Source organism: Palaemon carinicauda, chromosome 11 (genome assembly GCF_036898095.1).
Source record: "Palaemon carinicauda isolate YSFRI2023 chromosome 11, ASM3689809v2, whole genome shotgun sequence".
Taxonomy (NCBI): Eukaryota; Metazoa; Arthropoda; class Malacostraca; order Decapoda; family Palaemonidae; genus Palaemon; species Palaemon carinicauda.
Window position 1 is genome coordinate 125514009 of NC_090735.1, and position 24000 is coordinate 125538008.

Here is a 24000-nt window from a genome sequence, read left to right on the forward strand (position 1 = left end):
AAGTTACTGCGATTTAAGGTTTTGTATATCAGCGGGCAGTTCCTAACGTGTTCGTATAAAAAGGACGCCAATTAACCTAAACTTCCGTCCCTAACCTAACCTACAAGCTGTGTCATTACCTAACGGCCCTCTGCGAACCCCCTTACGCTGCCATATTCTTAGTCAGCCGTCATCATACGTAGAGGTGGCCGCTATTTTGGTAGTTCCTAACGTGCTCGTATAAAATGGACGCCAACTAACCCAAACTTCCTAACCTAACCTACAAGCCGTTTCATTACCTAACGTCCCGCTGCGAACCCCCTTACACTGCCATATTCTTATTTGTCATCATACATAGAGGTGGCCAGTATTATACATACACACCCTCGGATTATGTTTTAGGGGTGTGTGTATGATTATGGCCATGCCCAGTAACTCTCTTATTTTTTACTCTACCGCTAAGAATACAACAGTTGAAACCCCTGCCTTAGATATGTTGATAAGGATATATTTTGTAAGTTAAGGTTAGCTCAGGAAGTTCAGCCAAGGTGGTGTTCTATGCCCGAGAGAGGTCCTATCCATCATTATACAAAGGCTCCATATTTTGTAAGATGAGTCCCTATATGAAGTGGCATCATAATTAGAAAAATAAGTGAAGAACAGCCTAACCCAACTTGACAAAGCTGCTCTATTAATGAAATTATAAGTTATACCCATCTTGCTACAAATGACGTGGTATGTATATTCAATATGTACTGTATTCATGCACTGTTTAAAGATAAGATTTAACATAGTATTTATTTCTAGTGATCCAATTCTGTTCTTGCTAAATGACTTTTCCAGAAACATGTTTTTTCACTTTAAGAGATAAATTTACTTGGGAAACTATTTAAGCTAGGTGTTAGAAAACTACAACTTCATTGGCTTTATCAATATAGATATACTATACTTTGATTTTTCTTTGATAGCTTATGGCAAGAGGGAGGTTCATAAGTAGAGTGTAGCCTCTCTTGTAAGTAGGGATGCAGCAATCTAAGTTAGGTTAAGTGTGGGAACATATCGATTTGATTTTCTTGCAAATCAACTTGATGTCGCATCACACAGTGTCATAGAAAACTACATATAAGGGTTTTGATAACTTTTTAATGGTAAATGTAAGGGAAAATATGCCTTTATTCAAAACCTATTAATGTCTGGTAAAAATGTATATAAAACATTTAAAACTCAGTAAAATACATCTGAAAACCATATTTTCCCATGGTTACTTTGATATGTGTATAAGTAGATATTTACAAAATATTTCTCTCCTCTCTCACTGCCGGAAGTAGTGGGATGCTTGTCTCGCCAGTAGGCAACTTGGTAGATATGGGGCCAAGCCTTGAATAGTGAGTTTTCTTCGGGATGGTTAGTTACTTTCCTTTCAGGACAGTCCCCCCACCCCATTGCACATACCGATAGTTCCCGTCCATTCATCCAACAACACTGAAAGCCCTAGCCTTGAGAACAGAGATGGAGGGGATGTTAGAGAAGAACTCGTTTAAAGTCATTCGAGATGAATTTCCAGGGTTCTGCTGTTGGCTCTTCCTGGTGGAAAAGTTGACTGGAGCCTGGAGACCGGTCATTGACCTCTCTCCTCCGAACAAGTTTGTTTGTCAAACAGAGTTTAGAATGAAAACAGTGCGGTCTGTACTGTTTTCCATCGTAGAGGGAGACTTCATGCGTTCAGTGGATGTGAAGGATGCATACTTTCAAGTACTAATGCTTCATTCTACCACCATTGGAGACCTTTCCTGGATTCCTTCCCTATCCTTGCTAAGAAGAGTGGATCATCCTGATGTTGAGCAGGAAGACTTAGATGCTCTAGCTTGGTGAGAATGGTCTTTATGTCATTGGATAGTGACCAAGATCCTGATTTTTTGGGGTTCTTCGACAGGGGTTCTATTTGCGACATCGCTGAACCACAAGATTCCGATTTACTTACACTCTTGTTCCAGACCCGCAAGCAGCATTCGAGGATGCGTTTTAGCATCCATGGGACAACCTCGTTGCTTATGCTTTTCCGCTGTTTTGCCTACTGCAAAGGATCCTAAACCAAGTTCGAGACACGCTGAACGTATTGATAAGAATATCCTGCTCTCACGCCAGGATCTATCATAGTGCAGCGGGATCCCTTCATCTTCACACATGGAGGCTATTCAGCATCTCTGAGAAAGGCTTTAGCACGAGAGACAGCACAACTGATGTGTGGATATCTCCGTAGATCTTCATCAGCAGTATACCAGGGCAAGTGCAATGTCTTTTATGGTTGGTGTCGTGGGAGTGGTCTCTCTTATCGGAGCCTCTGTTCCCTTATCTCTGACTTTTTGTTCTAGCCCCCGGAAGTAGGAACTCTGCTCTGTTTCAGCAGTAAAGGGAGTAGATATTTCTTCTTCAGAGAAAAGTTCTATAATGCTCACGTGGAGCCATGAAACCCACTGATTCCCCTTTCCCCTTCTGGGATTTACGAGGTGTAAGGAAGCCCTACTCTTTCAGCATCCAAGATCCTCTAGTTTTGAGTTTCAGGCTTATGTTTTGAGCCAGTTGAAATGGGACTTCCTTCTACCTAAGGATGAGTTTCATAGGTAAAGGACGATGATTTGGATTTATATAGGAACAAATCAAAAAGTTTTTAAAGTAACTGGTATTTTTCCTAACTGTGCAAACCTGAGATCTTTACTCAGATTTTCCTGCCATCACCATCCCACGAGAAAGTCTCAGGGCTTCCATGTGAGTGCGTTCTCAGTGAGATGGGGGAGAGGTCTTGCCTCCCCACTATCGATAGGTGCCTACCTGTCTGTTGTTTATACCTCGTTATGACTTTAATTGCTGTGTTCGAGCATTGCTGTTATCTATCCTCCTAGTTTATATATGACATATCTCTTTTGACATTACTTTTTTTAGAATGATTTATTGTTAATTTGTTCTCTTCAGTTATTTATTTCCTTATTTCCTTTCCTCACTGGGCCATTTTTCCCTATTGGAGCCCCTGGGCTTATAGCATCTTGCTTTTCCAATTAGGGTTGTAGCTTGGATAGTAGTAATAATAATAATAATAATAATAATAATAAAGGATGCCGGTTTGTATAGTAGGGAAAATACAAATTACTTTTGAAAATTTGTGTTTTCAATATTAATCTTACCCGATGATCATGTAGCTGCAACTCTGTTGCTCGACAGAAAAAACCTACGGTCGGGATACGCCAGCGATCGCTATACAGGTGGGGGTGTACAACAACAGCGCCATCTGTCGAGTAGGTACTCAGGTACTTCTTGTCAACAAGAACCAATTTTTCCTCTGTCGTGCCAATGGCAGGACCTACTAAATACGCCGTCCCTACTGGATTTGTTTTCACAACGATTTGGTGAAGTACACTATTCCAGTTTTGAGCTTTCGCTATGCAGGGGTTTTATCTTCATTTCAAAACTTGAATTCGTTTTCGATAGATTTAATTATGGTGACGAAGAGAGTATGGACTCTCTTTCACTTTTAAATGGCCGACCCTTCCCTTAGACGGAAGTGTGTTTAGGTTTTTGGTAATTTTGCTTAACAAGTTATAGATCTATTTATTTTATATCTCTCCGCCTTGATAGGCCTCTTCGATTAACTTTCCATTTATTATAAACTTATAAAAAGTAATTTTTATGTTTGTTTATATGCGACCTTTCCTATAGTAGGCGGTCCATACTTGGAACCGAAGTTAATTAACATTGAGCCCGTCATATCGTATTTAACCTTTTAAGAATTTGATACTTTTTAATTTTAATGTTTTATGAAAGAATTTCTTTGATAGTCTCGTACTGTTTTCAAAGATGAACTAACGTTTAGTTTTTTAGTCTCCGCAGTTGTTGACGTTCAGAACGTTCAACATGCGCTCTATCGTTACGATAGAGAGAGAGGGTTTAACGGTTTCACGTTGCAGTAAGAGTAAACCGATTCTAGCGTTTCGTTCATTCTTTCTTAGCTTAAATGGTTTAAATTCTAAATAAAGGAACTTTTTATTTGGGAAACCTTTCAGTTCCTTTTAGCAAATAACATGTTTTAACGATATATAATTGGGCTCTTCTCTCAGGCGCTAAGTCAAGAGAGAAGAGAGAGAGAGATAGAGACTGAGGGAGAGAGAGGAGAATAAACGTTTCGTTCAAGCGGGTAACGTTGTTCTCGTTTTTTACTCTTCTCCCTAGTCGCTGTAGAGGAAGAAGGTAAAACGTTTCTAGAGTTTTATTCTTGTTCCCAGGCTTTAGGCGGTGAGAGATTGTAAACGTAGTTTATTTGATCTAGTGTTTAGTCTCTTTTCCAGCCACTGAATTCGTTTTTTACTCTTCTCCCTAGTCGCTGTAGGGGAAGAAAGTAAAACGTTTCTAGAGTTTTATTCTTGTTCCCAGGCTTTATGCGGTGAGAGATTGTAAACGTAGTTTATTTGATCTAGTGTTTAGTCTCTTTTCCAGCCACTGAATTCTTTATCTTTATTTATGTTTTTCTGTTGCATTGTATAACTGTTTTCGCAATTACTACCTTTTAATGAAGGATAGGATTGCGTGTTTCAGGTAGAAATCAGTTAAAGTTTCGATTTCAGTGAAATAAGTGCAAACAGAAAATCAAAAGTGATAAAGTGATATGCGCGAAGTGTTACAGTGTTGCGTCCGAGGGTTCGTCTGTTCGTGCCAGTTGTTCACCTAGTCCGATACCTCTTACAAGCTCCCAAGCCCAGGGGAGAAGTAATGTCGTACGACTTATGGGTTCCACAGGCCTTGATCGACGAACAGACGTTTTTCCCTCCGTGGTTTCAGGCGTATCTACACACGTTGCCGACGTGATCGCCCCACCCACACAAAGACGAGAGAGCCCATTTATTCCTCGTCTGCGGAAGAGGTTTCTCGTAGAAACCATGGACCAAATCTTGCAGCTTTTAAGTGCAAGTCGGTCCCTTCCGCGCAAGTCCAACGGCCTAGGTGTAGCCACTGGGTCAGTTCGGACTCGCTGCAGTCATCCGACGACTGTACACCTCCCAAGAGAGGCAAGGTGGTACCGCAACAGGCAGTAACTCCGTCTGTTGCCGCACCAGCTGTTTCTGACCCTCAGTCACAACGGACAGTAGCTCCGTTTGTTGCCGTTTTTTGTAGACCCTAAGTGGTCTTTACTGCAGTCTATGCAGACTCAGTTAGCTGCGGTTATGCAGGAGTTTCGTGCGGAGAAGGTTTACACTGCTCTCGTTAGCCTACAACCTACCACGGTTGTGCGCCCAGCTCACGCTGAGGCTGCCTGCTCCCACACTCCGGCTGCGGAGAGCTCCACCTCCGATGCGCAATCGACCCTGCCAGACGCATGTTAACGTTAGCCGACATGCGGCTCCCTCCGTTAACATGCGTGAGCTACCGCATCAGCAGTGGGAAGGTGGAGTCAAGCTGCCGTGTTTTGACGCGATGCGTTAGTTTCCGCAACCCACGGCAGTCCCCACCACGCACCACCACTCCGCTTTGGTTGTTGCCTGCTCCCACACTCCGAGTGCGGAGAAGGTTGACGATGCACCCGTTTGCCTACAACCTGCCACGGTTGTGCGCCCAGCATGGCTGCCTGCTCCCACACTCTTGTTGTGAGAGCTCCTCCACCCATGCGCAGTCTACCCTGCCAGACGCATGCTTACTCCCACAGACACACGGAGCACTCCGTTGCCGTGCGTGAGCTACCACAAGCTGCCGTGTTTTGACACGATGTGTCAGCCTCCGCAACACACTGTGGTTACCGCCACTCGCCCGCAGCAGACTAGTCAGTCAGGAGTTGAGGCTTCCCCACACAGCTTTGGTTGTTGCCAGCTCACAGACTGTCAAGCAGTTACATGACGTTGCCTTCTGGTCTGCTACTAATGCACCAGTGCTGTATGTCCTCACGCACCTGTTGTGGTTGACAGTTCAGTTTTTGACAGTTCACAGACTGTCAAGCAGTTACATAACGTTGCCTTCTGGTCTGCTGCTTAGGCACCAGTGAGACCCTCACTGAGATAACCTAGCTTTTCTCGGACATGGTTCCTGTAGATGAGAAAGTGCTGTTCTCCCTCCTTCTGATATTCCTTTGAGGACTCTGTCATTTGGAGAGGAGCCTTAAGCTGCTTAGCCTCCTATGGACTTTATTTAAAGCATAACAAGGCTTCCAGGGATGGTAAATGGTTCCGCTTCGGTCGCTAACCCTGTCTGTTGCCACACCTGCTCCCATAGACCCTAATGGGCTTTGTTGCAAGACATGCAGTCCAAGCTTGTGTCCTTGATAGAGGATTTTTTATGGAGAAGAACCTCCTAGCCAACAACCTTCCTACCGGTTGGTTGTACGCCCTGTTGACGCTGAGGTATCCTACTCACGTCCGCCAGTTGAGGTGGTTCCTCCACCGGTGCGACCCAGTGTGGGTTGCCAGTCGCACGTTGACGTTAAGCGACTCTCGGAGGTGGTTGTGGACGGTCAGTGTGTCACTAGGAAGACGTTCAACAACCAGCAGAGGTGACTTGTTGTGACGCAGTGCGGCAACCTCAGCAACCCGGTAGGGGGTTGACTGCACAACCCAGACAGTCTAGACAGTTTCGGGTTGACACTGTTCTTCCTCGCGTCCCCATGGTTGACAGTTCACAGACTGTGCAGCAGTACCATGATCTTGTGTCCGGCTCCGTCACGCATCCACCAGGGCGACCGGATTCAGCGAGTCAGACGTTGCCCACTCCGTTGCCGTTTCCTCATCAGTTTCGGATGAGGAACCCTCTGATGAGGACATTGCTGAACAAGACGATCAACCCCCAGCCCTGTTATCCATCCAGAAGATGCTGAAGAAGGCTCACTGCCCTGTCAGGCTGTGGATGAGTCTGGTTAGGACACTGTCATCCGTGGTTCAATTTGTGTCACTTGGAAGACTACACCTCCGTCCTCTTCTGTATCATCTAGCTTTTCACTGGAAAAGGACAAGACGCTAGAAGCGGTCTCGATCCCGGTTTCCGGAAAGATAAAGTCTGGTCTGACTTGGTGAAAGGACTTTATCAACCTTTGAAAGGGTCTTCCCCTGACTGTTCAGACTCCCAACCACGTTCTCTTCTCGGACGCATCGGACGTAGGCTGGGGTGCGACATTAGGCGGTAGGGAATGCTCGGGATTATGGAACTCGAGTCAAAGGACAATGCATTTCAACTGCAAGAAGCTACTGGCAGTACGTCTGACCTGGGAAAGCTTCAGGTCTCTCCTTCAAGGCAAAGTGGTGGAGGTGAACACGGACAACACCCTGCTTTGACGTACATCTCCAAGCAAGGAGGGACCTACTCTGTGATATGGTACGAGTTCGCAAGAGACCACCTCTCCTGTTCAACAGGTCTAGACTTTTCACTAGTAACGAGGTTCATCCAAGGCAACTTGAATGTCATAGCAGATTGTCTCAGTAGGAAGGGACTAATAATTCCAACATATTGGACCCTCCACAAGGATGTATGCAAGAGACTTTGGGCCACCTGGGGCCAGCCAACCATAGATCTCTTCGCAACCTCGATGACCTAGAGGCTCCCAATACTTTGCTCACCTATCCCGGACCCAGCAGTAGTTCATATAGATGCCTTTCTTCTAGATTGGTCACATCTAGATCTTTATGCATTCCCTCCGTTCTAGATTGTCAACAAGGTACTGCAGAAGTTCGCCTCTCAAGAAGGGACAAAGTTGACGCTAGTTGCTTCCCTCTGGCCCGCGAGAGAATAACTCACCGAGGTACTTCGATGGCTAGTAGACGTTCCCAGAACACTTCCCCTAAGGGTGGACCTGCTACGTCTGCCACGCGTAAAGAAGGTACTCCAAGGCCTCCACGCTCTTCGTCTGACTGCCTTCAGACTATCGAAAGACTCTCGAGAACTAGAGGTTTTTCGAAGGAGGCAACCAGAGCGATTGCTAGAGCAAGGAGAACGTCCACCCTTAGAGTCTACCAATCGAAGTGGGAAATCTTCCGAAACTGGTGCAAGTCAGTATCCGTATCCTCGACCAGTACCTCTGTAACTCAAATAGCTGACTTCCTCTTATATCTGAGGAAAGAACGATCTCTTTCAGCTCCCACTATCAAGGGTTTCAGAAGCATGTTGGCATCAGTCTTCCGTCACAGAGGCTTAGATCTTTCCAGCAATAAAGATCTACAGGACCTCCTTAAGTCTTTTGAGACCACGAAGGAGCGTCGTTTGGTTACACCTGGTTGGAATTTAGACGTGGTTCTAAGATTCCTTATGTCAGACAGGTTCGAACCACTTCAATCAGCCTCCCTGAAAGATCTCACCTTTAAGACTCTTTTCCTGATATGCTTAACCACAGCTAGAAGAGTCAGTGAGATTCATGCCTTCAGCAGGAACATCGGATTCTCATCCGAAACGGCTACATGTTCTACAACTTGGTTTTCTAGCCAAACACGAGCTGCCTTCTCGGCCTTGACCAATATCGTTCGATATTCCAAACTTATCGTATGGTTGGAAATGAACTAGAAAGAGTATTATGTCCTGTAAGAGCTCTTAAGTTCTATTTTAAAAACCTTTAAGAGGCCCGTCTGAAGCTTTATGGTGTTCAGTTAAGAATCCATCTTTGCCTATGTCAGAGAATTCTTTACCCTACTTTATCAGACTGTTAATACGAGAAGCTCATTCCCTTCTGAATGAGGAAGACCAAGCTTGGCTGAAGGTAAGGACACACGAAGTTAGAGCTGTCACAACTTCCGTGGCCTTTGAACAAAATAGATCTCTGCAAAGTATATTCGACGCAACCTATTGGAAAAGCAAATTAGTGTTCGCGTCTTTTATCTTAAGAATGTCCAGTCTCTTTACGAGAACTGCTACACTCTGGGACCATTCGTAGCAACGAGTGCAGTAGTGGTGGGGGCTCCACCACTACAATTCCCTAATTCCAGAACCTTTTTAATCTTTCTCTTGAAATATTTTTGGGTTGTCCGGAAGGCTAAGAAGCCTTTCGCATCCTACTTGATTTGGCGGGTGGTCAAAATCATTTCTTGAGAAGCGCCTAGATTAGAGGTTTTGATGAGGACCTTTAGTATGGGTTGCAACCCTTCATACTTCAGCTCCTAGGAGTCGCTCAGCATCCTATGAGGATCGCGAGGCTCAGTAAGGAAGACGTACTTAAAAAGGCAGAGTAATTGTTCAAGTCGTCTTCCTTACCAGGTACTTATTTATTTTATGTTTGTTATTTTGAATAACTGCTAAAATGAAATACGGGATACTTAGCTTCTTATGTTAACATGTATGCTGGTCTCCACCCACCCCCCTGGGTGTGAATCAGCTACATGATCATCGGGTAAGATTAATATTGAAAAATGTTATTTTCCTTAGTAAAATAAATTTTTGAATATACTTACCCGATGATCATGAATATAAGGACCCTCCCTTCCTCCCCATAGAGACCCAGTGGACCGAGGAGAAAATTGGTTCTTGTTGACAAGAAGTACCTGAGTACCTACTCGACAGATGGCGCTGTTGTTGTACACCCCCACCTGTATAGCGATCGCTGGCGTATCCCGACCGTAGGTTTTTTCTGTCGAGCAACAGAGTTGCAGCTACATGATCATCGGGTAAGTATATTCAAAAATTTATTTTACTAAGGAAAATAACATATTTTATTAACTTAGATGTTTTATGAATGTTTCATACATATTTTATTGGTGTTTATTGTATTTTGTCTCTCATGAAAGTGTATATAATTTCCAGGCCTTGGTAAAACGAGCACAAGCATTTGGATTTTTCTTGTTGGACAGGGACGACATATACAAGCACTTGAGGAATTAAAAGAACTAGCTCGAGTGTTATTACGATTGGTCACACGTCAGTTTGAAGTTCAAACAGCCGAGAGAATTCGCCGTGGATTGCAGCTGTATTCTGCTTATTCTCGCCTTTGGGGTGAAGAGGTAATGTTAAATATTTTCATCATCATCATCATCACCTCCTACGCCTATTGACGCAAAATATTTTAATGTATATGAAATACTCTATAGATTTTTAACCCTTTTACCCCCAAAGGACGTACTGGTATGTTTCACAAAAGCCATCCCTTTACCCCCATGGACGTACCGGTACGTCCTTGCAAAAAAATGCTATAAAAATTATTTTTTTCATATTTTTGATAATTTATTGAGAAAATTCAGGCATATTCCTAGAGAATGAGACCAACCTGACCTCTCTATGACAAAAATTAAGGCTGTTAGATCAATTTAAAAGAAAAAAATATACTGCAAAATGTGCTGGGAAAAAAATAATCCCCTGGGGGTTAAGGGTTGGAATCCAAATAGCCTGGGGGTAAAAGGGTTAAAGGTTAATTTTCAATATTAAACTTAGCCGGTGATCATATAGCTGTCAGCTCTGCTGCCCGACAGAAAAACCTAAGGACAAAATACGCCAGCGATCGCTATACAGGTGGGGGTGTACATCAACTGCGCCATCTGTCGAGCAGGTACTCAAGTACTCCATGTCAACACAGAACCAATTTTCTCTCTGTCGTGCCACTGGCAAGACCTACTAAATACGCTGTTACTAACTGGATTTGTTTTCACAACTATTTGGTGAAGTACACTATTCTAGTTTTGAGCTTTCGCTATGCAGGGGTTTTATCTTCATCTCAAAACTTGAACTCGTTTTGGATAGATTTAATTATGGTGACAAAGAGAGTATGGACTCTCTTTCACTTTTAAATGGCCGACCCTTCCCTTAGACGGAAGTGTGTTTAGGTTTTTAGTAATTTTGCTTAACACGTTATAGATCTATATATTTTATATCTCTCCGCCTTTATTAGGCCTCTTCGATTAACTTTCCATTTATTATAAACATATAAAAATAAATTTTTTATGTTTTGTTTATATGCGACCTTTCCTGATAGTAGGCGGTCCTAACTTGGAACCGAAGTTAATCAACGTTGAGCCCGTTATATCGTATTTAGCCTTTAAGGAATTTAAAACTTTTTAAATTTAATGTTTTATGAAAGAATTTCTTTGATAGTCTCGTACTGTTTTCAAAGATGAACTAACGTTTAGTTTTTTAGTCTCCGCAGTTGTTGACGTTCAGGACGTTCAACATGCGCTCTATCGTTACGATAGAGAGAGAGTGTATCACGGTTTCACTTTGCAGTAAGAGTAAATCGATACTGACGTTTCGTTCATTCTTTCTTAGCTTAAATGGTTTAAATTCTAATTAAAGGAACTTTTTATTTGGAAAACCTTTCAGTTTTTTCCTTTAGCCAAATAACATGTTTTGACGATATATAATTGGGCTCTTCTCTCAGGTGCGAAATCAAGAGAGAGAGAGATAGAGACGGAGGGAGAGAGAGGAGAAAAAACGTTCCGTTCAAGCGGGTAACGTTGTTCTCGTGTTACTCTCCTCCCTAGTCGCTGTACGGGGAAGAAGGTAAAACGTTTCTAGGGTTTTATTCTTGTCCCCAGGCTATGTGCGGTGAGAGATTGTAAACGTAGTTTATTTGAACTAGTGTTTAGTCTCTTTCCCAGCCACTGAATTCTTTATCTTTATATATGTTTTCTGTTTTTGCTAGTATTAATGAGCTGCATTATACGACTGTTTTCGCAATTACTACCGTCTAATGAAGGGTAGAATTGCGTGTTTCATGTAGAAATCAGTAAAAGTTTTGATTTCAGTGAAATAAGTGCAAAACAGAAAATCGCAGTGATAAAGTGATATGCGCAAAGTGTTACAGTGTTGCGTCCGAGGGTTCGTCTGTTCGTGCCTGTTGTTCACCTAGTCCGGGACCTCTTGCAAGCTCCCAAGCCCAGGGGAGAAGTAATGTCGAACGACTTATGGGTTCGAGAGGCCTTGATCAACGAACAGACGTTTCCCTCCGTGGTTTCGGGCGTATCTACCCAAGATCGCCCCACCCACGCAAAGACGAGAGAGCCCATTTACTTCTCGTCTGCGGAAGAGGTTTCTCGTAAGAAACCATGGACCAAGGTCTCGCAGCTTATTAAGCGCAAGTCGGTCCCTTCCGCGCAAGTCCAACGGCCCAGTTGTAGCCACTGGGTCAGTTCGGACTCGCTGCAGTCTTCCGACGACTGCTCACCTCCTAAGAGAGGCAAAGCGGTACCGCAACAGGCAGTAACACCGTCTGTTGCCGCACCTGCTACTGTAGACCCTAAGTGGTCTTTGCTGCAGACCATGCAGACACAGTTAGCATCTTTTATGCAGGAGTATCGTGCGGAGAAGGTTGACGCTGCACCCGTTAGCCTACAACCAACCACGGTTGTGCGTACAGTAGACACTGACGCTACCTGCTCCCGCACTCCGGCTGTGAGAGTTCCACTACCCATGCGCAGTGTACCCTGCCAGCCGCACGTTGACGTTCACAGACGCACGGAACCCTCCGTTGACGTTCGCGAGTTACCACAACAACAGGAGGGTGGAGTTAAGTTGCTTTGTTTTGACACTGTGCGTCAACCTCCGCAACCCACGGTGGTTACCGCTACTCGCCCGCAGCAGACTAGTCAGTCAGGAGTAGAAGCTTTGCTTCCCCACACAGCTATGGTTGTTGCCAGCTCACAGACTGACCAACAGTTCCATGACGTTGCCTTCTGGTCTGCTACTAATGCACCAGTGCTGTATGTCCTCACGCACCTGTTGTGGTTGACAGTTCAGTTGTAGACAGTTCACAAACTGTCAAGCAGTTACATAACGTTGCCTTCTGGTCTGCTACTAATGCACCAGTGAGAGACTCACTGAGATAACCTAGCTTTTATCGGACAAGGTTCCTGTAGATGAGAAAGTGCTGTTCTCCCTCCTACTGATATTCCTTTGAGGACTCTGTCATTTGGAGAGGAGCCTTAAGCTGCTTAGCCTCCTATGGACTTTAATTAAATCATGATGATTTTTTTTAAGGATCTTTGTCCGGATCTTGTAACTGCTGCTCCTCGTTCGCCTAAACGTCAGAACTTACACTAGGCCTAGCTACTTCGAAGCCGTTGTTGTTAAGCTAGTGCTCTCTCGCTCTCCTAGAGAGCGTTACGTTGGCTAGGCGACTGGTTTTTGCACCAGGAGGAGTTTTAGGGATACAGCCTTTGATTTCCCTTCTTTTAAACTGGCTTATAGAGCGAGAGTCTGATAGGACACGAGAGAAGTTCTCGGCTTGGGAGTTCATGCCTCTGCCCAGATAGACTTCTCAATTCTGGTAGACTCGCCCTGGCGCCTAGCCAGGAGACGCTCCAAGTTGTTTACAGGTCAACTTCTCAACTTTTGTCGAGCCTTTGAAGTTTTGCTGTACTATTATGTCACACATAACAAGGCTTCCAGGGATGGTAAATGGTTCCGCCTCAGTCGCTAACCCCGTCTGTTGCCACACCTGCTCCCGTAGACCCTATGGGCTTTGCTGCAAGACATGCAGTCCAAGCTTGTGTCCTTGATAGAGGACTTTAATGCGGAGAAGAACCTTTTGGCCAACAACCTTCCAACCGGTTGGTTGTGCGCCCTGTTGACGCTGAGGTATCCTACTCGCGTCTGCCAGTTGAGGTGGTTCCTCCACCGATGCGACCCAGTGTGGGTTGCCAGTCGCACGTTGACGTTAAGCGACGCTCGGAGGTGGTTGTTGACGTTCAGTGTGTCACTAGGAAGACGTTCAACAACCAGCAGAGGTGACTTGTTGTGACGCTGTGCGTCAACCTCAGCAACCCGGTAGGGTGTTGACTGCACAACCCAGACAGTCTAGACAGTTCGGGTTGACGCTGTACTTCCTCGCGCACCCATGGTTGTTGACAGTTCACAGACTGTGCAGCAGTGCCATGATATTGCGTCCGGCTCCGTCACGCATCCACCAGTGCGACCGGATTCAGCGAGTCAGATGTTGCCCACTCTGTTGCCGTTTCCTCATCAGTTTCGGATGAGGAACCCTCTGATGAGGACGTTGCTGAACAAGACGATCAACCCCCAGCCCTGCTATCCATCCAGAAGATGCTGAAGAAGGAACGCTGCCCAGTCAGGCTGTGGATGAGTCTGGTAGGGACACTGTCATCCGTGGATCAATTTGTGTCACTAGGAAGACTACACCTCCGTCCTCTTCTATACCATCTAGCTTTTCACTGGAAAAAGGACAAGACGCTAGAAGCGGTCTCGATCCCGGTTTCCGGAAAGATAAAGTCTGGTCTGAGTTGGTGAAAGGACTATATCAACCTTAGAGAGGGTCTTCCCCTGACTGTTCAGACTCCCAACCACGTTCTCTTCTCGGACGCATCGGACGTAGGCTGGGGTGCGACATTAGACGGTAGGGAATGCTCGGGATTATGGAACTCGAGTCAAAGGACAATGCATTTCAACTGCAAGAAGCTACTGGCAGTACGTCTGACCTGGAAAAGCTTCAGGTCTCTCCTTCAAGGCAAAGTGGTGGAGGTGAACTCGGACAACGCCACGGCTTTGGCGTACATCTCCAAGCAAGGAGGGACCTACTCTCTGACATGGTACGAGATCGCAAGGGACCTCCTCACATGGTCAAAAGGTCTAGACATTTCACTAGTAACGAGGTTCATCCAAGGCAACTTGAATGTCATGGCAGATTGTCTCAGTCGGAAGGGACTAATAATTCCAACAGAATGGACCCTCCACAAGGATGTATGCAAGAGACTTTGGGCCACCTGGGGCCAGCCAACCATAGATCTCTTCGCAACCTCGATGACCAAGAGGCTCCCAATATTTTGCTCACCAATCCCGGACCCAGCAGCAGTTCATATAGATGCCTTTCTACTAGATTGGTCACATCTAGATCTATATGCATTCCCTCCGTTCAAGATTGTCAACAAGGTACTGCAGAAGTTCGCCTCTCACGAAGGGACAAGGTTGACGCTAGTTGCTTCCCTCTGGCCCGCGAGAGAATGGCTCACCGAGGTACTTCGATGGTTAGTAGACGTTCCCAGAACACTTCCCCTAAGGGTGGACCTTCTACGTCAGCCACGCGTAAAGAAGGTACACCAATGCCTCCACGCTCTTCGTCTGACTGCCTTCAGACTATCGAAAGACTCTCGAGAGCTAGAGGCTTTTCGAAGGAGGCAACCAGAGCGATTGCTAGAGCAAGGAGAACATCCACCCTTAGAGTCTACCAATCGAAGTGGGAAATCTTCCGAAACTGGTGCAAGTCAGTATCCGTATCCTCGACCAGTACCTCTGTAACTCAAATAGCTGACTTTCTCTTATATCTGAGGAAAGAACGATCTCTTTCAGCTCCCACTATCAAGGGTTACAGAAGCATGTTGGCATCAGTCTTCCGTCACAGAGGCTTAGATCTTTCCAACAATAAAGATCTACAGGACCTCCTTAAGTCTTTTGAGACCACGAAGGAGCGTCGTTTGGTTACACCTGGTTGGAATTTAGACGTGGTACTAAGATTCCTTATGTCAGACAGGTTCTAACCGCTACAATCAGCCTCCCTGAAAGATCTCACCTTTAAGTCTCTTTTCCTGATATGCTTAGCCACAGCTAAAAGAGTCAGTGAGATTCATGCCTTCAGCAAGAACATCGGATTCTCATCCGAAACGGCTACATGTTCTAGAACTTGGTTTTCTAGCCAAACACGAGCTGCCTTCTCGGCCTTGACCAATATCGTTCGATATTCCAATCTTATCGTATGGTTGGAAATGAACTAGAAAGAGTCTTATGTCCTGTAAGAGCTCTTAAGTTCTATTTAAAAACCTTTACGAGGCCCGTCTGAAGCTTTATGGTGTTCAGTTAAGAATCCATCTTTGCCTATGTCAAAGAATGCTTTATCCTATTTTATCAGACTGTTAATACGAGAAGCTCATTCCCATCTGAATGAGGAAGACCAAGCTTTGCTGAAGGTAAGGACACACGAAGTTAGAGCTGTCGCAACTTCCGTGGCCTTTAAACTTAGATCTCTGCAAAGTATATTCAACGCAACCTATTGGAAAAGCAAATCAGTGTTCGCGTCTTTTTATCTTAAGAATGTCCAGTCTCTTTACGAGAACTGCTACACTCTGGGACCATTCGTAGCAACGAGTGCAGTAGTGGGTGAGGGCTCAACCACTACAATTCCCTAATTCCATAACCTTTTTTAATCTCTCTTGAAATGTTTTATTATTGTTTTTGGGTTGTCCGGAAGGCTAAGAAGCCTTTCGCATCCTACTTGATTTGGCGGGTGGTCAAAGTTATTTCTTGAGAAGCGCCTAGATTAGAGGTTTTGATGAGGTCCTTTAGTATGGGTTGCAACCCTTCATACTTCAGCTCCTAGGAGTCGCTCAGCATCCTATGAGGATCGCGAGGCTCAGTAAGGAAGACGTACTTAAAAAGGCAGAGTAATTGTTCAAGTCGACTTCCTTACCAGGTACTTATTTATTTTATGTTTGTTATTTTGAATAACTGCTAAAATGAAATACAAAATACTTAGCTCATAATAATGTCAACATGTAATGCTGGTCTCTACCCACCCCCCTAGGTGTGAATCAGCTATATGATCACCGGCTAAGTTTAATATTGAAAAATGTTATTTTCATTAGTAAAATAAATTTTTGAATATACTTACCCGGTGATCATATATTAAAGGACCCTCCCATCCTCCCCAATAGAGACCCAGTGGGCCGAGGAGAAAATTGGTTCTGTGTTGACATGGAGTACTTGAGTACCTGCTCGACAGATGGCGCAGTTGATGTACACCCCCACCTGTATAGCGATCTCTGGTGTATTTTGTCCTTAGGTTTTTCTGTCGGGCAGCAGAGCTGACAGCTATATGATCACCGGGTAAGTATATTAAAAAATTTATTTTACTAATGAAAATAACATATTTCATAACAAAATTAAGATAAACTTAACTTATAAGTAAAGTTGTTTACAGAGTGTTCCTTTTAATTTTTTTTTTTTTTTTAGATAAATTTTATGGAACACTAGATTACAGAAATAATCATTGTGGTATTTTATATCCTTTCATTACAGGCTGCCAAACTATGGCTGAAAAGCATTCGACGGTTACTGATCACGAAAGGGAAGCGTTTCCTTCTTTCAGCTGTTTGCTTTTCAAATTATAACTGGGATGCCAACAAGATATCTGACGAATCCTTGAGAAGGTTGGTTCACGTAAATTCCTATTTTTTTTTTCTTGTGTTTTTATACACAAATGCATGCCTTTTTGGCTAGAAATATTTTATATTATGGATCATATGTTGGTTACTTCCAAAGCTATTTTTTGTTTTTTAAGACTAAATGGTTTCTTGATTTTAAACACAAGACTTACCTGGTGGTTATATATATAGCTTACGTCCCTGATGTCAGGGCAGAAAAATTTAAAACTCTCGCCGATTGGATAGACAGGTGTGCTACATGTGCGCCCCCAGCGAGGTACATAGACATCATTCCATAGGTCCTCATATCATCCCTGCCGGCACTAGCGGCGACATTGGTTGGATATTCTCCACACTTTTTTGCTGATTATTGCTGTTCCTTTGATGAAGTACAATAATTCTGGTTTTATGATCTCGCTTGATTGGATATTCGTTTGGATACTCTAGTTATTTGTTTGGATATTGATATTTTGACCCTTGCTTGTTTTTTTATCTCTAACAATTTTCAAAATGGCCACCCCCTCGGGAAGTTTTAGGGTGTGTGCTAGTGGGTGTAAGACCCGATTATCAAAGGCCTCCATTGATCCCCATTCAATATGTGTGAAATGTAGAGGTAAAGTTTGTGAACTTGATGATAGGTGTAGCGAATGCCTTGTTTTATCGGATCATGAGTGACTTGAATTCGATCGCTATATGCGAAAGTTAGCAAGAGATAGGGTAAGACGTAGTTCTTCTTACTCTTCTAGAGAATTTTCCCTTCTAATATCACAACCTATTCCTTCCCCTGTAGTGGTAGTTCCTGATCCCACTACGAGTACTGCTGATGAACCAACACTTAAAGATATGATGTTGGCTATTCAGGCGTTGGGTGCGAAGGTAGAGTATATCGCTGCGGATAGAACGCAGTTAGTGTCTGATTTGTTCCGTAACCGAAACAAACCACGTTATTTACATAGGGTTTACTTTCGGCGTAGATTTTAACGAGGGTTAAACTACCCCCGCGCTAGTTAGCACGGGGGTAGGGGAGGGGTAGCTAGCTACCCCTCACCCCCACACACTGGTGAGCTGCCTCACTTCACTTTTGGCTCGGACGATGTACAGACGTGTCTGTCTCGTCCTCGCATTGTTGACAGCCTTAATCTGTTTTTGTTTTTCTTACAGTTGTGTGTTTGAAGTTGGCCTCTACCTTTTCTTCCCATTATGCGGAAGTGCCCTGGAATCCCCGACCGCCCCTGTGGAACATTTATGTCGGCGGTCGATACAGACCCTAACACCCTTTGCCCGCAGTGTCGAGGTCAACGGTGTGAAAGTGATAATGTTTGTATGGAATGTAGGGAGTGGCCTACCTCCCAGTGGGAGAGGTTTGCCTGGCGGCGTAAGAAGAGTTCTAAGCGAGACCGTTCTCCCTCAGGGGCTGCCTTGAGGAAGGAAGGCTCCAAGGACTCTTCTTCCGTTGCCCGAACCTCCTCCGAAGCTCCCACTCGTTCGGTCTCTCGCGAGAGGCCGCCGAGTGGTAGCGTAGGTCATTCTTTTGTTTTCCAATCTCGGGGATCGGGAGAGGGTGTTGCCTCCCATAGCGAGGCAGCTCCCCCTCCTCCTCCGGGGGAGGACATTGTTGATTTTGTTGATGACCAAACTGTGTCTAACAATGATCTTTTCCAGCTTTGGGCTTCCTTGGGGCTTAAGGGCTCGCCCTCCAAGGAAGCCCTGTTTGATCTGATCCAGTTGGGGGCAGCTGTCCAACAGTCGCCGGTAATACCAGAGGTAGACCTTCTGGCTATTGTCAATGTTGTTGTGGCAGAGGTGTTCGACAGGTCGGGTCGAACCCCGGCTGCTGCTGTTGTGGATGTTGCTGAAGGCTCAGGTTCCCCCTCCGAACATCCTTTGAGGGGAAAGCTGGGTCCAACGGTCTATCCTGTGGGTGTTCCTTCCCCTCGGGGGAGTGCACTGACAGAGACTCCTCTTCGGAGGACCGACGACGGTGATACCCTGCCTCGAGGTCGTCTTCGCCGTAAGGCTCGCCCTCCTCTTCGCCGTCGAGGCCTTCTTTCTCCTGACAAGGGAATTAAGAGGCGCCTTCTCTTCGGGTCTTCATCTTCGTCGTCCCCTACAAAGGATTATTCTCGTCGGGAGCAGACCGTGGCAGTGACATCACTGGACCTCGCCGCAGATCGTTCGCGATTTCCTGCGCCTGCCAGATCTTCCTTGATCATTCAAGCACCGATCCCTTCGGGGCAAAAGGGCTTATCCCACAATGTGGGTAAGTCCCTTCCGCGTCAGGTTACATCTGTGCGCCCTACAGTAGCGCGCCAGCGCCCTCCTGCTCATGAGTCACCTGACTTCTCGCCAGCGCCCTCCTGCTCGCCAGCACTCTCCTGCTCATGAGTCACCTGACTCTTCTCGCCAGCGCCCTCCTGCTCACCAGCGCTCTCCTGCTCATGAGTCACCTGACTCCTCTCGCCAGCGCTCTCCTGATTGCCAGCGTTCTCCTGCTCGTCAGCGCGCTCCTGTGGATGAGTCAACAGACTCTTCTCACCAGCGCGCTCCTGATCGCCAGCGCGCTCCTGCTTGTCAGCGCGCTCCTGATCTCCAGCGCTCTCCTGCTCGCCAGCGTTCACATGCTCGCCTGCGCGCAAGCGCTCTTCTATCCCTGCTGCATGCACTGCGCGTCAACAGGCTCTTGAGCGCCGTCAACCTCCTGCCCGTCAGCGCACTACTGCACGCCCAGTTCCTGATGCGCGGCAACGTTCGCCCACGACCTTCGGGTCTGGGCGTAGGCAAGGACATTGATCCTTTGCCTCGCCAGCGTTCCCCTGCGCGTCGACCACCGCCTGCGCACTTCTAAAGTGCATGCGCGCCCACGAGTCGACTCCTGAGCCCGCCCACGAGCGTTCGCCCTTTAGCACATCTGCGCCCCAGTTTCCAACTTTTCTCCGCGCTACTGCGCGCCATCCTACGCGTCGGCGATCTCCTACGCGCCCGCGCGATCCTTCACCTGTGCGCAAACGCTCGCCAACGCGTCTGATCGCCACAAGTCACCAACTCGCTAACTCGCCTGTGCGCGGTCGGTCGCCTACTTGCCCCACGCGTCATCGTTCGCCAACGCGCTTACACTCGCCTATGCTCCACCGATCGCCTATGCGCCATCGCTCTCCTTATCGCCCGGGCACTCGCGCGCACCCTCACCTGTGCATCCACCTACACCTTCGCCCGCACCCTTATCTCCGCGCACCTGTCCGCCGACGGTCGCCCGCGCACGACCCAGCGATTTTGCCAACGCGATTCCCACCGGGTTTCGCAGCGCGCCCAACCTTGCGAGTTGCCGGGGCCGCGTGCTTCCAGATCATCCTCGCGATCGCCATCTCGTAAGCGCTGAGCACGCGTCCAGGAGCAGGAAGATTCATCGGAGAGGTCCAGGCAATATTCTTCTTCCCTTTCTTCGTTTCAGGCAGGCCCAGTAGTATCCACTCCTAAGGATCAGCCGATCCCCTTCCCTCCAGCAGGAATCGCTGACACTGCGTCAGTCAGCCGCCAGCCTTGGTTTAATTCCCCGCTGAAGAGGAGATGAGTGGATTTCGCGGTAACTTCTCCCAGGGTTAAGCTGGCTCCCAAGAGGTCTGTCGGGAAGGCCCCTTCCCCTTTGCAGGCGCTTTCTCCTTCTCCTGCAGATGAAGCTTTCCCGTCCTCAGGAGAATCCAGCGAGGTGAGGCACTCTCCCACGGCACCAATGGGAGGAACCCCACCTTAAGGAAGAGAAACGTCTCGCGCAGGAGGGACCTTCCAGACCTCTTTGCTTGAGTCCTGTATCCCTCCCAGGAGGGAGCCCAAGGACTCAAAGACGGTACCCAAGTCATCTTTGAGGATTCGTCCAGAGCCAACCATTCCCCGGGAGGACGTCCGCGTGTCCCCCCAAGAAGAGCCAATGGGGACAGGAGACTTAGCTGCCAGTCGACAAGGAGGAGGGCAGCGCGAGTCAGAGCATGCCTTCTGGCAGGTCCTTAATCTAATGAGGCAACTCAATAGTTTTAAGGACCCCGAGACCAACCCCCCGCGAAGGCAAGGATACGGTCCTGGACCAAGTTTATGGTATTCAGAAGCCCCCGAAGGCCAGTGCAGCCCTGCCATGGTCCCAGGGGGTGAAGAGTGCCAGGGACAAGGTCGAGGGCCAGCTTTCCGAGCTCGCCTCCTCCAGCCGTTCTTCTGCCGGGAACAAGCTCCTCCCACCTCCTCGCGTTCAGCAGAGGAGGTACTTCGAGATCATGGAGGAGTCTTGTTTAGCTCTTCCCCTCCACCACTCTGTGGAAGAGCTCACCAAGGGTCTCTCTCTAGAGAAACTCAATGCCCGGCAGGTGACATTCTCAGCGTCGGAGATCCTAAGCCAAGAGAAAGTCTTTAAGTGTGCCATGCAGGCCACTTCGTGGCTGGATGTCTGGCTGGGGTCTCTGAGCATCCTATTGCGCTCTGAGTACTTGTCCAAGGAGTGCAATAGGAAGGCCCTGGAGACCTTCCTCCTCTCGGGGACGCGCTCCATCGAGTTCTTAGCTCACCAGGTCACTAACCTGTGGGCTAACTCGACTCTAAAGCGACGGGATGCGGTGACTGAGAGGTTCCACCCGAAGGTCCCCGGTGTGGTTGTCAGCAAGCTCAGACATTCCTCCATCCTTGGAGGAAACCTGTTTGAGCCCAAGGATATAGAACGGACAGCTGAGAGGTGGAGGAAGACGAGTCACGATTCGCTCCTCCAGAAGGCCCTTACATCTCGGCCCTACAAACCTCCAGCTCCTCAACAGCAACAGCAGCCTCGCAAGACACGGAAGCAGGCTCCGGCAGCTAAGACCAAGGTGTCTAAACAGCAGCCCTTTCCTGTCAAAGACAAGAAGGGCGGAAAGTCCTCCAGGGGAGGCAGAAATCCTAGAAGGAGCGGCCGAGGCCGCAAACGCTAGGATTGGCAATCCCCTGCGTGTCCACCTGTAGGGGATGCCTGCAAAGTTGCATGCACAGGTGGCAGCAACACGGGGCCGATTCCTGGACGGTCTCTGTGATCGGACAAGGATACCTCGTCCCGTTCAGTACATCTCAACCTCCCCTGACAGCGAATCCAGTGTCGTTGAGCTCTTGTGCCATGGGATTGGCAAAGGGGCTAGCCCTTCAGGCAGAAGTCGAAACCATGCTCAAGAAGGATGCTCTCCAGGAAGTCATAGACGGCTCCCCAGGCTTCTTCAGTCAACTCTTTCTTGTAAAGAAGGCGTCTGGAGGCTGGAGACCCGTCATCGACCTCTCAGCCCTGAACAAGTTTGTCAAACAAACTTCGTTCAGCATGGAGACAGCAGACACGGTCAGACTTGCAGTGAGACCGCAAGACTTCATGTGCACACTGGATCTGAAGGACGCGTACTTCCAGATCCCAATCCATCCGTCTTCCAGGAAGTACCTAAGATTCAGCCTAGACAACAAGATCTACCAGTTCAAGGTGCTGTGTTTCGGTCTCTCCACAGCACCTCAGGTGTTCACCAGAGTGTTCACACTGATATCTTCGTGGGCGCACAGGAACGGCATCCGTCTCCTCCGTTATCTGGACGACTGGTTGATCCTGGCAGACTCTTGAGTCGACCCTTCTTCGACACCGAGACAGGCTTCTGGGAATTTGCCAAGATCTAGGGATCATGGTAAATCTCGAGAAGTCCTCTCTGCTCCCAACACGACGACTGGTATATCTTGGCATGATATAAGACACCAATCTCCACAAAGCCTTTCCATCAGACGACAGGATAGCAAGGCTGAGGAGGGTTGCAGAGCCTTTCCTCAGTCGAGAAGACCTTCCAGCCCAATCTTGGTTACGTCTCTTAGGTCACCTAGCCTCCTTGGCCCGTCTAGTTCCCAACGGCCGCCTCAGGATGAGATCTCTGCAGTGGCGGCTCAAGTCCCGCTGGAATCAAGGCATCGATTCCCCGGACTCTCTGGTCTCGATAGGACCTGCGGAACGGACGGACTTGCGGTGGTGGCTGACCGACGACAACCTTTGAAAGGGAGTGGATCTTCTCGTCCTTCCCCCGGATTTAATGCTGTTTTCGGACGCATCAAAAGAAGGGTGGGGGGGCCACGTTCTGAACCACAGGGCCTCAGGCCTATGGTCAGAATCAGAAAAGTACCTCCACATCAACCTGCTAGAGATGAAGGCCGTATTTCTGGCCCTTCAACAGTTCCAACAGACCCTGGCGAGCCACTCCGTGGTGGCGATGAGCGACAACACCACAGTAGTGGCTTATATCAACAAGCAGGGAGGTACCTTTTCACAACAGCTATCCCATCTTGCAGTAGAGATACTGAGATGGACCGAAGTCCGCTCGATACGTCTATCAGCTCGCTTCATTCCTGGCAAAAGGAATGTGCTCGCCAACAGTCTGAGCAGAGCGACGCAGATAGTGAGTACCGAGTGGTCTTTGGATCCTCAAGTAGCCAACAAAGTCCTGACTTTGTGGGGTTCCCCGACAGTGTACCTGTTCGCGACAGCCTTGAATTTCAAGCTGCCGCTGTACAGGTCCCCAGTCCCGGACCCCAAAGCACTCTGGCAAGATGCCTTCCAACAATGGTGGGACAACATCGACGTATACGCCTTCCCACCGTTCTGTCTGATGAGAAGGGTGCTCAACAAGACCAGATTATCGGTCAACCTGTCAATGACCTTAATAGCTCTGCTATGGCATCATGCAGAGTAGTTCCCGGACCTTCTGCAGCTCCTGACGGAGCTCCCGAGAGAGCTTACCCCACGACATAAGCTACTCAGACAACCACATTGCAACATCTTCCACAAAGCCGTAGCATCGCTTCGGCTTCACGCCTGGAGACTATCCAGCGTCTCCTCACTGAGACAGGCTTTTCGCAACAAGTTGCGGAAAGGATGTCTCGACACCTGCAAAAGTCATCCGCATGGGTCTAC

The 24000-nt window shown here is 47.3% G+C and overlaps 1 protein-coding gene across 1 annotated transcript in view; it reads left to right on the plus strand.

Annotated features, from left to right (window-relative positions):
* Positions 1–24000, plus strand: part of LOC137650182 (uncharacterized) — a 35875-nt gene that overhangs the window by 374 nt on the left and 11501 nt on the right. Inside the window, exons 2-3 of the mRNA XM_068383354.1 lie at positions 9730–9926; positions 16939–17069. Coding sequence (XP_068239455.1) covers positions 9730–9926; positions 16939–17069 — 328 coding nt within the window. The remainder of the gene's footprint in view (positions 1–9729; positions 9927–16938; positions 17070–24000) is intronic.